Genomic DNA, 15,355 nt, shown 5'->3' on the forward strand with positions numbered 1-15,355 from the left:
AGACTGAGTGTCAAGTCCTCTATACCAGAGCAGGGGAAAAGATTCTCAATGGTAGCCCAAAAAGAGGCTGAGAACAGGGCCCAGAGGTCAGGCTGAAGAGAAGCCCCAAAGGGCACAGGAAACTTCTTGTTTGTCTGGGACTTTTTAGCTGGACTTTTACTATAGGGATAAGTTGGTTTATCTCTTCACCAGAGGGCTAAGCCACATCTCCAGCACTGACCTGTCTGTAGACAGATGAGGAGATCCACCTCAGGGAGGGAAATTGAGGCACAGAGTGCCAGCAGTGTCACACTTGGCCAAAGGGGTGCTATGGGGCAGCCACACCCCACAACATTAACTTATTCCAGTGGTTAACTATCTTACAGTTAGAATTTTTCCCTTAATACCCAACCTAAATCTCCATTGCTGCAGGTTAAGTTGATTATTTCTTGACCTACCTTCAGAGGACATGGAGAACATTTCATCGCCATCATCTTTATAACAGTCCTTAACGCATTTGAAGACTGTTATCAAGTCCCCGCTTAGGCCTCTTTCCCTAGACCAAGCATGCCCAGAGTTTTTTTTTTTTTTTTTTAAAACCTTTCCTCATAGGTCAGGTTTTCTAAACCTTTTATCATTTTTGTTGCTCTCATCTGGATGCTCTCCAATTTGTCCATATCTTTCGAAAAGTGTGGCATCCAAAACTGGACACAGCACTTCAGCTGGTACCTCACCAGTACTTAGTACAACTAAACTATTACCTCCCATTTTTTTTTTATATGACACTCTTGTTTATACACCCCAGAATGTCATTTTTTCAAAACTGCGTCATCTTGTTGGCTCATATGCAGTTTGTGTTTATGCACTCCCCAGCCTTTCCAGCAGTATTACTGCCTAGCCAGTTATTCGCTATTTTGTAGTTGTGCATCTGATTTTTCCTTCCTAAATGTAGCATTTTGCTCTTATCTTTACGGAATTTCATCTTGTTGATTTCAAACTGATAATCCCACGGAAAATGTTTCTCATATGGGATCAGCTGAGGTTTCTGATTTATAGTTGTTATATAGAAAGTTATTTTTATATTTAAGTAATAAAGGTCATAGTTGTAAAAGTCAATAGTAATTTGCCAAGTGAGAATCAATTATGGAACTAGCAAGCGTTCATGTGCTACATCCCTAATCGAATAGCACAGTATTCTGCGCCAGGAAAAGTGAACCATACACAGTACTGATGATTTCTCTCATTTCCATTTCCAAAATCCCATTTCCTGGTGGCAACAGTAGACAAAGAGTATGCTCCTGAGAATCCAGATGTTACCAGAGGAAGACGTTTCCCTCAGGACTATAACCCTTCAAAAGACAGCCATGAAATGACATATGTTGCAGTGGTTGCTACTTTAGGGCAATAATCTGTGAGGTGCCAAGCTCCTCCTGAAAGCAGGACAGCAATGGACGATAAAGGTGCTCAGTCCCTTGTGGGACTGGGACCTTATTTTGCTGCTCTGTTCATATCATAGTTCACATATTCACATATGTTCACAAAAGTTAGTTACACCCTAACTATGGATTTACATATTCACATTAGTGACTCCATAGTTACGTTTTAACTAACTTTTCATTATGAGCCCAGTATTGTCCCTCTCACTACCACCAATTTGTTGCATCCTATCTTCCCTAAAGGTTTGAAACTCTTCATGTCGAGTCTTTCCAGAGGGTTTTGTGGGGAAAGTTAAAGGATAACTTGATTAGGCTGCTTTCAGTGTTCCAAAAATTATTTTTCAGGGTTTTCCCCCCCATTTTCTGAAAAGTTTAAAAGAAATCAAATAAAAGGAACAAACCCTGGACCTAATTGCAACTAAAGATATGAGGAAACAGAAACTATGTCAGCTAAGTGAATTTCAGTAAACGAATATTGTGCTGTATTAAAAACAAGTTAAATGTGTCCTGAAGTCTTCACTCAGATAAAACTCCCATTGTATTCAGTGGGAATGTTGCATTAGTAAAGGCTGTGGAAGGGCAATGGTTGAGATTTCATAGCAGTCTAGAGGATTTACACACACCTTCCATTACATTAAATGAAGGATATGTGTCTAAATCCCTTAGACTACCTGATAATTTCAACATATATATAAGGAACAATAAAAATTCTGCATCATCAACATTACTGTTACAAGTCTGTGGCTCAGGTAAGAGACACAAACTTTATCAATAATTATTTGAGGAAATAATACAATTTAGTAAACATATTATTTGCACATTACATTGCACTTCAAAGGCTCTTTACACTATGTGAAGAGAAGGCATAACTTATCAGTGGCATTAGTTTAGAGAATAGGATACTACTCATCATTTAGATAAATCCTACATCAGAGACAGGATATTTTACATTGCAGCAATTATCTTCTAATTTGAACAGAACAAAGCAAAAAAATTAAAAAAAAACCCTCTTACGTGAATGGCAAGAAAGGCTTGTTAGTATATAATCTAGATATTAGATTTATCCTCTGAATCTCAAAATGTGAAAGGACACCAATAACACACATTTTCAGCTGTGAAAAGTTATCTACCTGTATTTCCCCAAGATAAGAAGCATTGCACTATTGCTTACTTATCACAACACGAGAACCTGTTATCACACTTACAAAGAAGAGCACCTCGCTGTTCATTCTGCTGCATGTAGACCTTTGTCAACCTGCTAATAGTATGTTCTTTACATTCTCGACTTACAACTCATCATTTTGCTTTGCTTTTTCCCTTCTTTAATAAATTTCATTTTAAGGGCCAGCTCTTCCCTTGCCTTAGAGAGGATGCAAGGTTACAAAAGTGAGAAGAGGCCCTTATCTGAGCACAGAGCCAATCACAGTCCCTGCACTCAGAGAAGTGCACAGACCGCTCCCTCTTTGGACTCCACTGATGTTAACTGTCCCGAAGTTGGGCAGGCACTTTGGGACAGAGCAATGTTTCATCCCAAAGGCTAGTGCAACCTGCAGACTTAGCCCTGGTCTACATTTACCTGGAAATTCGACGACAGTCAACTGGAGCTACGCAGAGTAGCTTGCGTAACTCCCGTTGACTGCTGTGCTTCCCTTCTGCGTGGCGTCTTCACTGCACTGCACCGAAGGGAACTGTGTTCCCATCGACGCAGCGCTACGCTACTTGAGGGGATGGATTTACTGCGTCGACTTCCTGATCGATTGAGCGGGTCTTCACTGACCGCTCAATCGACCCAGAAAGATCAATCTGACGGTGGCGACTTTGCCGCCATCAGTATAGACATACCCTAAAACTATGCTCCTTGGATCCCCAGGGGGGACGGTACCTGAGGCAGTTCAACATAGGGGCCTGTGTTGTCCTAGCAGTCTAGTATTAAGTATTTACATATTGTTTTGGAAAGTACACTGACACTTGTACTGTATGAGGTGCAGCATGTCAGCTGATCGTTAGTGAAAATCATGTTAAATGTATCTACTTATACATCTGAGTCCAATTATTCTGTCATCTGCATATGCACAACACCAACTGACTTCAAAGAGAGTTGCATGTGCACAACTGATGTGATAACTGGGCCCCTGGTAACTTAAGTTCCACAAGTCTACCTCCAAACAGGAGTGAATCCAGCACTTTGACAAACACATGGAATTTCAAAGCAATACAAAGTTGAACTTACGGACACACATTTCCCTGCTTTCATAAAATCCAGGACAGCACTGAGATTTCCGTCTGTACATAGTTTTTTCTCCATGCCTGTAAGCAGTACGGTAACTGATTCTAATGAAGAAATAAATGGACGTTACATTTATTATAATAGCTTTGAAGTAAAACAATGTTTATTTTAGCATATTTAGAAACATCTTGGTTTGATACATAATACAAGATAAAAAAACAAAAACAGACATCTAGCTTAATTGGTTGATAAACGTAACAATATCAGTTTTCTGGAAATCTGCCAGTATTACAATCATAAATCTTATTTTTCAGGGGCCAATAAAAAGATTAAACATTCTGGTCACTTAGCCTACATTCAAGCCAATAGTTACCATAATCACAGCTTTTGTCATTCCTGAAATTAGTGCCTTCTAATGCAACATTTTCCAGAATAAAATCAAGGAACAACACAAATTGGCCACTCTGTAAGATCACCATTATAGGTTCCAACTTCTGAAGGCAATAGTTCTGGGAATTACCCTGCAAAAGGTTAATCAGGGTCTCGGAACCAGAGCCACACTGCAGAGTTAAGAAGAAGAGAGAGCAGCTCTATGGGTTCAGATCCTGCAAAATGCTAATTTTTGTGGAACATGAGGGTGCTCAGCATTTCACAGGCATGAGATGTTCAGCACCATGCAGGCAGGCCAGATTAACATAGGGGCTGTAGGGGCTGCAGCCCAGGGCCTCGGGTTAAGAGGGGCCCCTCAAAAATAAATCCACACCCCTTTCCCCCCCCATGCTTCTCCCATGTGATGTGGGCTCAGCGTGAGTGCCGCTCAAAATCATCTCATGTGCCACATTTGGCACACGTGCCATAGGTTGCCGACCCCTGTTCTATATGTTTTAAGACTGAAATGTAATCACAGAATGGATTTATGTTAATTAAAAGGCAAGCTTAGTATAGCGTTAATTACGGCCTCGATGCCATAATAGCCCCGGGTCTACAGGAGAGTTAATTAGGCCGTACTTGCACAATCATGCAGTGGTGAACAGAAGCAGTGAAACAACAAAAGAAACACAAATTGTGTCAATGGGACAACGGTAAATAATCACAGAAAGAGTTGATTTTCTAACACTGAAAAAAGCCAACTTTATTAGAGAAGAAATATAACTTCATCCCTAACGCCTTCCTCTCTGCACTTTCTTTCTTCACTGTAGAGCTCCAGCCTAGAAACTTCCCAAGGTCTCTCCTGCCTGGATTCTGACTACAGATTTAAGGAAACAGTACACATATCCTCACAACACCCAACCTAATAGGAACACTGAACAATGAACAGCACACATCTAAATGGCAACGCAGACAAATAGACACATGTTGTCAATACAACATCTCCAGGAAGTCTGCATCACCTGTATTTCATATTGTCAATGTTATACTATCTCACGTGCTATGCTCAAGGAGTAGGTACCCAACACCACCATAACCAACGGGTGTATCACCTTGGGCAGACAAAAAAGAATACTTTACCGATGCCTAGACCAGTTCTGAGTCACTCATTCCTTGCTTACATTTTTACTACGCATAAGAAGGGATTTCCTTGAACAAGTCTTTTTTTCCTGAAGGCAATGTTCACTTTCTCCAAAGAGGGCAGCAGTCATATGCCTCAATTTACACCTCCCTCCAGTTACTCCTTACAGGAAATGAGGGATATAATTTTTTGGTATATCTTACAAGTCTTTTTTTAACCTGCTCTCTTTCTAACAGATACACACCACATAGATGATGGGTTGATAGACCTATGATCTTGACAGGGACAAATGCTATAGACATATATACTATTGACTGATTTAGTCAAACACATTTTCCAGTTGAGCTGAACTGTAACTGCTAGACAGTTAATTCACTATAACTGATCCAGGCTGTACACAACAATCAATTTTAAGACACAAAATATACACCTTCCATATATTACTACAGCAAATGAACAATTTGAAAGCATTGATAATTGTAAATTACCTGTGTCGTGTGCATTTAAACCAGTTCAATATGTCAGTACAGCTGGTATAGTAAATTTGATCAAAAGGATGTGGATATGATTCTTGAACTGTAACTGAATAACTGAAGAGAAATAAAACAGATTACTGAGCAAGTAGATGCGCACAGTATTAATCTTTTTACAAAGAAAGATTAACCCCAGTAGATTAACTGCAGCTAGAATTGATGACTATACCCAGAGGAAGAGCCAATAACCCCTAGAAATATTTGTATCAGTATTTAACAATATAAGACTATGAACCTGACAGTTCTTTTCAATCTAAGTTTGCCTTCACAGATGCAGAACCTGCAGAAGAGAAGCTCCTTGAGCCTCCCCAAGAAACAGCTCTACACAATAATTTCAGCCTTACACTATCAACTAACAATGCCCTCTTCCTAAGATTAGAGTCTGAGACTGTCAAGCTCAAACTACTACGTATTAAAATTTAGGGAATGGCATCAAGAAAGCACTTTGCATGCTCAATGCTTTTCCTACTGTCCTACCAGAAGTAGATGTAAAATGGAGTGACAAGTTCAATAAACTTTACTTGGGAATAAACTTTTAAGTAATCTCACTGAACAGATGAGGTTTCTTGGCTGACCAGAGAAATTAGAGAGAGAAAATCTGATAGGACTTTTAGAGAAATGTCTGAAAATACTGTATCTGAAATCTACATTGAATACTGTGAATGGAAAAACTTAGAGGGATGATGAAGAGAATAACTAAAGTTATGGTATTCTTAGATAATAAAATTCCTGGAATCTTAGAAATCTTACTGTTTCATGATAATTGCTGACAGTGTGTAGAACAATTAAGTCATGTAACAGCTTTAGAAGATAAAGTGTATTCTAAACAGGGGACATTAAAAATAAGCAAATTAAAAAGAATAAAAATGCCTTTCTAGAAATACAATTTTAAAGATAAAAATACCTTTCTAGAAATACAATTTTATTTCTAGTTCCTGCCAAACTACAGGTGCAACCCAGCAGAAAAGTATAAATGGCTTGGGACCCAAAGCCTGTGGAGAAGCCACGAGGAGCAAGTGGAATCCATCTACATTTCAGAGGAGAAAAGAATAATTGAATCATCTTAGAAAATTCTTAACCAGACTGTTTGTGCTGGCACTAAGTCAACCTATGACTGAGTAATGGGATTTTAACATATGAGAGTGCGGGATACATTTTCTTCTGTGGTGCTAATTCCCAGGGCTGGCCACAAACATGTGCCAAGTGTGTGGCCAAATAGGGCCCAGACATTTGGTGTCCCTGATCTGTCGGTATCTATTCTCAGATAGCACCTACAATCTCCCCTTCCTGTTGTGATCATGTACTTTGAGAAGGGACTGTGGGGATCTAACTTTTCCAAGTGCCCAGAACCCCTCTCCCGTCCCTGCTGGTTCCTGCATCCTCCTAAAGACAAACAATTCTAATCCATCCAGCTGTCGTACCCTGTCCAACCAAATGTTACTTAAACTTCCCTGGGGCTCTGCACTTCTTATTTTACACAGGGCCAGCTCTGTTCATTCCTGCTATGATCTCACTTCACATGTAATGTGTGTTTTATTATTGGGCGGGTCTGTTACTTAAAGTGTATAGGAAGGCCAATGATACAAGCAATAACAAGCTCTTTTATATTTAATATTTATATTTACAAGTAATTCTTTTATATTTGTGTACCACTGCTGTCTGTTCTGAATGGGAATGTAAATGCTATGGCAATTTTCAATTTGTCCTTTTATACATTCTTCCCCCTTCCTAAGCCCCAGAAAATGGAAGCATGGACATTTAGAAACACTAGACAAATTTGTTACATTTTTTTCTGCAGCCTTTAAAAAATTCTTGCAGTAAATTATTCTTTTCTTTTTACAGTTCTCTGATCTGTTGTGGCTTCTCTTAAAATCATCTTAGAGTTAAAGATAACACACTCCAAAAACCAAAACAAAACCCCACACACATCATATAGGACACAGAGTAGTATCAGACAACTTTGTGACTTTGTGCTTGTAAGTTTGTATTATACTGTATTTGCATTCAGAAATCAGATATTTAGTCATCTAACTACTTGACATGTATCAGCAAATACAAGTTTTTACATATTCCAAATTGCATGTGAGAGTTTAGAGCCAGAGAGTTGAAATGTTCAACATGAATCTCAGAGTTTGTTGGATCAGGCCTTTAGAGGCTATTTTTGATATATAGCCCATAAAGTGTAGAAATATCACCATAAGGCATGCATCTCGACTAATGCTCACCAATACTCTTAACACTTAAATATAATGCAATTTACTTCTGATGCAGATAGAATAACCTAGAGATGTCCTCAAACTAACAGTCAGTCTGGCTTACTGACTACTAGCTGATCAGTTGTAGGCATTATTAAATGATCATAATGAGACCATGAAGCATGGTTTCATTATTATAATCTTCATGCATGAAAAGAAGGGAAAACAAATGCTTATTGTTTAATCTTTTCTTACCCATTGTGAACATTCTACTGGCAATTATCATGAAATCCTGAAAGCAATGGACTAAGTAGATTGATGAATTTATAGCCGTACATTTTAAATTTCTGAATCTCATCAAAAAATTAAGCCAACAAGTCTTAATTTAGATTCAGGGAAAGCTGAAAAGGAAAGAAGCACCCTAATCATACTTGGCCAAACTCCAATACGGCTAATTATACTCTGAATATGCAAATTCCCCTGCTGAGTTAATTGGATAAGGTATTCTTATTAATTTCTTGTCCCTGTATGGTAGTGTAGTGTTGTTAGTGCCCTTATAATTGTTGCTGCATCCTACCCCAGAGATGACTGCATTTCAATGTTAAGCAAGATGGTCCCTTTATAATATAATATACATAGCCCAGTTTTGCATTTTTCCCCATGTAGTAATTGCACAATCAGGCCCACAGTTTATTATTTTATAAAACACTTTAAAGCATGTGAAATGCCCTATGTTAATATAATTAGAAGCAACTAAGGATACATCAGGTCTATGTTGCTAATAGAAATATTACCTCTCCCAGTGGCTACACACATTTGGATCTTCAAGATTCAAGGATAATGTTGTCCCCATCCAGTGGTGTAACAGTATAACCAGGAAGCACACAAACCAGTTCAAATAAATAACCATCTTTTCAAGTGACCTGTAAAAAAAAAATTATTTATATTACATCAAAGTAATATTCAAACTATAAACATAGGGAGACAAATTCTTCCTTGGTGAAACTCCATTGGTTAGACCAGGTTAGAATTTGACCCCAAACCAGATTATGTAGGATAGTAGACATTTAACAGCAAGACACATGGTGACAGCTAGTAGTAGGAATACAATGATCTCCATAGTAGAATTCAAAATCAGAAATTAAATGTGAATGGGTTAGATGGCATTGGATGGGCAATGCATTACAGTTTCACCTCTGGAGATCTATGTAAAGAAGTAAAATTGCGTTAGATGGGCTCAGTTTAATTACTAGTGGTTATCTGTCTATATCACAGAACAGATTACAAATATATCTGTCTATATCACAGAACAAATTAAAACAACTGACATATTTAGCTCAGAAAAGACTGGAGGAGCAGGGATGTTCCTAGTCAGAATAAAGATGCAATTGGTTGATCACTGTCCAACAGCCCAGACAGCACTTGTTCACAGAATGGCTCTACGGATAAAGCATTCAGAGCTACGAATCCCTCAATTTAATAAGACCCAAATTCATCTTAAAAAACCACAGAATAATATTTGAAACAACTTTTTTTTGTATAGCATCTTTCATAAAAACAGTATCCCAGAATTCTTCATCTGTCTATTTTTAATAGCTCTTCTTAATATGTCAGAGTGCTACACAATCATAAATGGATTTTAGCCTTTGAAGTAGCGTGCTACACAATCAGAGTGCTACACAATCATAAATGGATTTTAGCCTTTGAAGTAGCGTAGTATCACCCCCATTTTACAGATGCAGAAGTAAGGCACAGATTAGAATAAGAGATTGAACACAGGAAGTCTGTAGCAGGAATGGAGTCTAGGTCTCCTGAGTCCAAGTCCAATGCCTATTTACTAGACCATACTTCCTCCTATTGATAGAGTTCAATATTTTTATTCTTATTATTTGTATTATCATAGAACCTAGCAGATCTAGTCATGGACCAGCACACTATTGTGTTAGGAGCTGTACAAACACAGAACAAAAGACAGTCCCTGTTGCAAGTAGTTTACAAGCTAAGTATAAGACAAGGGATAAGAAATGGCTACAGAAAGATGGGGGAGTGCAAGAAAACAATTAGATAATACTGGTCAGCCTGATACCCTGTGGTGTCTGCACATCAGCAGAGGAGAGCTAGGCAAACGAGAAAGATATATGTGTTTCAGATAAGATTTGGACAGAAACTTTGATGTGAATAAGGCAACATCAGGACTGACCTTAGACTAGTGATGGTTGAACGCACTGTGAAAAGGATGCATATTCTGACCTTGGCTATGAGTATAGACATGTCCCACCGCCTACAAGGGTGATGCTTGTGGACAGAGAGTTGAACTGGATCATATGCTGATAGCAAAAAGATGACCATAGACTTACTTGGAAAAAGACTGTATCTTTAACACGTGGAACATTGTATTAACATGCACATGGCATCACAGCTAACTTATTTTAATAAGACCTCTTACTAAATATTACTGTCTACCCAATCTGGGATGGTGAAATTGACAACAAAATCACAGGGGAAAGAGGGAAGTCAGATAAACAAACAAGGAACAATAAATACATGCTTTCCTTTTTTTGTTTTATATATATACACATACATAAATCACATATTACTCAAACCTGCAAGAACCTCCAGGAATTGCTCAACACCTTGCAGAATCAGACCCATAATTCCCATGTAAGAGTGTAAGCTGACAATGGGGATGGGGGGTTAACCAATTTGCTTTAAGTTTTACAAGATTTTTTAAATTTAACTGTCAAATACCTGTAAAAATCATTTTACTGGTATTGAATATAAAATCCCCTGACTGTAAGGCATAAAGTTCTCTGCCTCCATCAAAAATTCTGCACAGTTGCTTTGACTATGTTGTAGCTGAGTTTTAAGCTACTGAATTTTAAAGTACATACTGAAATGCTTTTAATTTTTAAGACCCAGCCTGTTGTTATTCTTCCCACAAAGGACTAGAATGAAGGCTGGTAAGCAGCAATTTGCCATCTACTCAAAACAATTACCTTAAATTAGAAACTAAATATGCAGAATTACTGAGTCAAACAAAAGTCCATTTATAAATCAGAATTTGCTTTTTTGGGTAAAAGGAGAAATTAGATTAAAACAGTAATTTTATAGCTAGATAAAGGTAGACCTATTATATAACTGCTATACTGGGCTAGATTCTCATTTGCTTTAAATTGGAATATTTCCACTGTGGTCAATGAAGCTATACCATTTAATTCCATCTGAGGATTCCGTATCTTCACTTGATGACACTAACATTAACACTGTCTGTATATGGCTTCTGAAATCTGAGTAAAAACAATTATAGATTGTTCAAGCTAATTTATGATGTAGGTATAAAGTAGATTTGCTACCAAGGAGTTTATTTTTTAAGTAACAGAAATATTTTGGTAAAATAAATTTACCTGAAACAAAAAGTTTCTGAGTTAAGTGTTTCACTACAAACTAACCCATTGACAGATTATTTTAAAAGAAAAATATATAAAAATGCATTGAAACATGATAGAAGCAACATGAAATAGACAGAGATGGTATCTCCTTAAGAACACAAAATAAATATACAAGTAGTTTAAGATCATGTTTTTTAAAATCTAAAAAACATGTTTGGTATTTTTTAAATTGTGAAGTAGGGATCATGAACATGGCCCGATTTTGCAAAACCTTCCTTCAAAACCCAGGCCTGACTGAAAGACATTTCATGCTTTATAACTTCCCTGTCATTCTGCATAGCATACCAAGGTATTCAGTGTAGAGTTTGGTTTAAAAAGGAATAAAAGCAGCTGCATTTTCAGTTTAATAATACCAACAAAGTGGTGATTTCCTTCATTAAAATAGACACTTATTTATATGCAGACTGTAAACGGTAAGTCTCTTTTCTTTCTTCTTTTTTTTTAAACTTCAATAACTTTGCTTTTGGATACATTTAACAAAATTTAAAATATATTTAAAAAAAAATCATTTGCATGAGCCCCCTAGTGTAAAACTTGATTGCATTCCAGATCTTTTGCTTAATTATTAAGGAAAATCAAAACAGAAAATCAGTACAACTGATTAGCATTGCTAAAGTGTTTACATTAGCAATAAAAAAAACCCATAGATGATTCATTTAACTCTTGCGATCTACACTTTGCACTGATGTGTCCTGCTCAGAGATTCACATTTGCAACTATATATTGCTACAAAAGGGTCAACAGGTAATATGATCAGTATTCTTCAAGTACCCACAATATACAGTATCTACAATATATAGTACAAATGATCCAGGAGCCAAAAACATTCATGTTGGAATATGTCCTCTGTCTGCATGTTAGTGATTAGTAAGTATGTGGGAGTAAACAACTCATGTAAGAATAAAAAGATCTTCTGACCTCATACAGATTTTTGTATAATTTATGGCACTGATGTTGTAAACACTTGCTACCAGACACAGAACTGTGAGTAATTCCATTTAAATCTACACTAAAAAGTTCCAAAGAGGTGAAGCATAGCCTCCAAAATGCTCCCTCATTGCCAGCAATGTTTGCATACTTAAAAACCAAGACATTTGTCATATCATATTTAAAACTGCAAAACTAACAATCTAGGAAGTAAGATGTGAAGGCCTCAACAATGCCATATGTAAATTAGCATAGTAAACTTGGAAAGCAGTTTATTTGACTGGTAACCCATCAATGCAATTCTTTCAGCACAGAAGAAGAGCACTCCCACCCTTCATCAAGGCATGACTAAAACCAAAATGAATTTAACCCAGAAACATTAATAACGTCTTTTTCTAACCACACTTTTCCTCAAAAGAATATGATCGGATGAACAATGACCACCCGATAGTTTATAATAGAGGATGTTAAAATTTGATTGCCCCATGTCATTTTCTGTTACTAATGCCAAAGGCAAAAACCAGGTTTACAAACAAACAGTATTATTTCCATTTTGCAGGATATCTTTAAGGCATTCCCTGGCAATCTGCCGCCTGATCCATACCCCACTGAGGTCAGTGTAAAAATTCCCATGGACTTTCATGAACTTTGGATAAAGTCTAGACATATAATAGGAGTATGATGCTGGCACCTGAAACTGGAGTAGTTTGTTTCCCCTGTCACTTAAGTCACCTAAACAAGGATGATACTGAATACATATCTGGATTATGTGTTTACTAAATCAAACAAAAAATAATGAATAGTCCTTTTATGAAACCATTCATCTGATAATCCCAAAGAGTTTTATAAACATTAATAGGCAAATTTTAAGATGTGGGTATACAGTAATAGGTACACACATAAACTTGTATTCACATGAGTAACCAGGCAATTACAATTGTCTGTCTAGTAACCGAGTAAGCAGATCCTGTAATTGCACCATACATATGGATAGTTAGTTGTTACTATACCTGAGCAGAGAGACCCAGGGTCAACCTGGATTAGCCCTAAAAACATTCTGTGCTGACATTACCATAGATCTGTAACCTTTTGAAACCATAGCCAGTAGCTGAAATGTATATATAGATTGCCTGCTTTAACCTGTAAATAATCTCTCCTTTCTTTTTCCTAGTTTATAAAACCTTAGTTAGTTTACTATAAGACTGGCTATAAGCATTGTCTTTGGTGTGAGATCTAAGGTGCAAACTGATCTGGGATAAGTGACTGGTCTCTTTGGACTGGGAGCAACCTCAATATTTTGTGATCCTTGGTGTAAGCGACCATTTATCACTAAATCCAGCTTGCCTGGGTGGCCAGCTAGACGGCAGTTCCCATGGGGACTGTCTGTGACTCCATGGTAAGACTGATATAGTGATTCAGGAGTTCACATTTGTTATTGGGTTGGTGAAATCTAGTTATAGAACACACCACCAGTTTGGGATGTCTGCCCTGCTTTTTTGACAGTCTGCCCTGGGGTTGGCACTCACAGTTGTGAACCGCTCCAGACAATGTTACACACTGCATTTCCTTGCATTACATTTGAACACAGCCATCTTGCACAGACATAGCAGATGATGTTATTTTAAAAAGAAGTAAGCCCTTGTTCATCATACTTTCATTTTCATATTGTGTTTACAAACTGTACAATTCATACTGAGTATGGTGTTGGTGAGTTAGTAGGTGGCCCTCTTCTCTCTCAATCCCTATTGGTTAGGACTAAACCAATGCCCCCGAGTAGCATTAGGTGATAGACGACTCTGCTACTGGAAATGTCCCTGGATGTGAGACAGAACTTGAATATCATCTAAAGATTTCATAGTACTTTTTGCCAGAAGAGCACGGTTAGCACCAGTGTCCTGACCAAATTCTGTTGATAGCTATAATCTAAGTAATTTAAATACCCCTTCAATTCCACTACGGTAAAATATTCTTCGCTTCCTTCCCTAACTCATTGTGTAGTGTTTAGTATAATGTTAAACTATCTTCATCCCAGAGATGTTAGTTCCTCTGCTGCATAACCCACTTGTTTGTAAAGCTCTTTGGGATAAGGCACAATATAAATATATGGCAGCATCATGTGACATTGGGCATCATTTTAAAAAATGTTTCTTTCCTTGTCAGGGACACAAACCTTAATTAAAACAACCAATACTAACTTATCAAAACTTGAATTTGACCCAATCTTGTCAGCAATGGTTAGTCTCATGTTAACTTGTGACTATGAAAAACCCAATTGCTTTTATTGATTACATTACAAAATTAATGGATGAAGAGAATGTAATTCAGTACATGTTTTATATGTGCAGATTAAAAGCGAGTTTGATGCAGTGACTCATAAAATCTTGCTCATATAACAATTACGAATTTACTTGCATATGATCATTGTCATATGGCTGAAGGACTGTAAACAAAGGCAAATGTAAATAAATGGCAGCATATTAAATTAAGAGGAGATTTCTAGTGAGACACACCAAGATCAATGTTAGGGTCAGCTTTATTTAGCATCTTTCCTGGAGGGAAAAGGTAAATATTATATTAATTAAATTCACAGATGTTACTAAATTGAAAGATATTGCAAACACCTGTGCGGACAGAGAAATAATAAAGAAGTAAAAAATTTAGGCAGAAAATAACGAAATGAGATTCATTTTGGAAAAATACACACAGATATATCTGGGGGGATAATCCAAAACCGAGATGTTCAATAGGATGAGAATACTTGAAAGGCAATAATGTTGAAAGAGACCTAGGGTGATATTGGATTGCAAATTAGATAGGAACTTGCAATACGTTACAGCAGCCAAAAAGCTAATGAGATTTCGGACTGCATGGGCAAAAATATAATATCACACAACAGGAAAAGGATAGTCCCTCTGTATTTGGCCCTAGGGACAGCACACTTACTATACTGTGCACAGTTTGGGCAACTTCCATTTCAGAAAGATGGCAAACTGGAGGGAGTTCAGAAGCACAAAATTATTCAAGGGCTAGAATGATGGATTCATGAGTAAAGATTATGAGAACTAAATAACATAATTAGATAAATGATGGTGGGAGAAA

General features: G+C 37.3%; 1 protein-coding gene across 2 annotated transcripts in view; it reads right to left on the bottom strand.

Annotated features, from left to right (window-relative positions):
- The window catches only part of MEGF10 (multiple EGF like domains 10), a 94,484-nt gene extending 85,694 nt beyond the window's left edge, over window positions 1-8,790 (bottom strand). For both annotated transcript variants that reach the window (XM_067568793.1, XM_067568792.1), the window contains exons 1-3: window positions 8,675-8,790; window positions 5,641-5,742; window positions 3,646-3,746 (exon numbers count right to left, since the gene is read on the bottom strand). In XM_067568793.1, coding sequence (XP_067424894.1) covers window positions 3,646-3,746; window positions 5,641-5,742; window positions 8,675-8,790 — 319 coding nt within the window. The remainder of the gene's footprint in view (window positions 1-3,645; window positions 3,747-5,640; window positions 5,743-8,674) is intronic.
- Between the last annotated feature and the right edge of the window lie 6,565 nt (window positions 8,791-15,355).

Source organism: Emydura macquarii, unplaced genomic scaffold (genome assembly GCF_026122565.2).
Source record: "Emydura macquarii macquarii isolate MOO-44397 ecotype Brisbane River unplaced genomic scaffold, CSIRO-AGI_Emac_v2 contig_2897, whole genome shotgun sequence".
NCBI lineage: Eukaryota > Metazoa > Chordata > Testudines > Chelidae > Emydura > Emydura macquarii.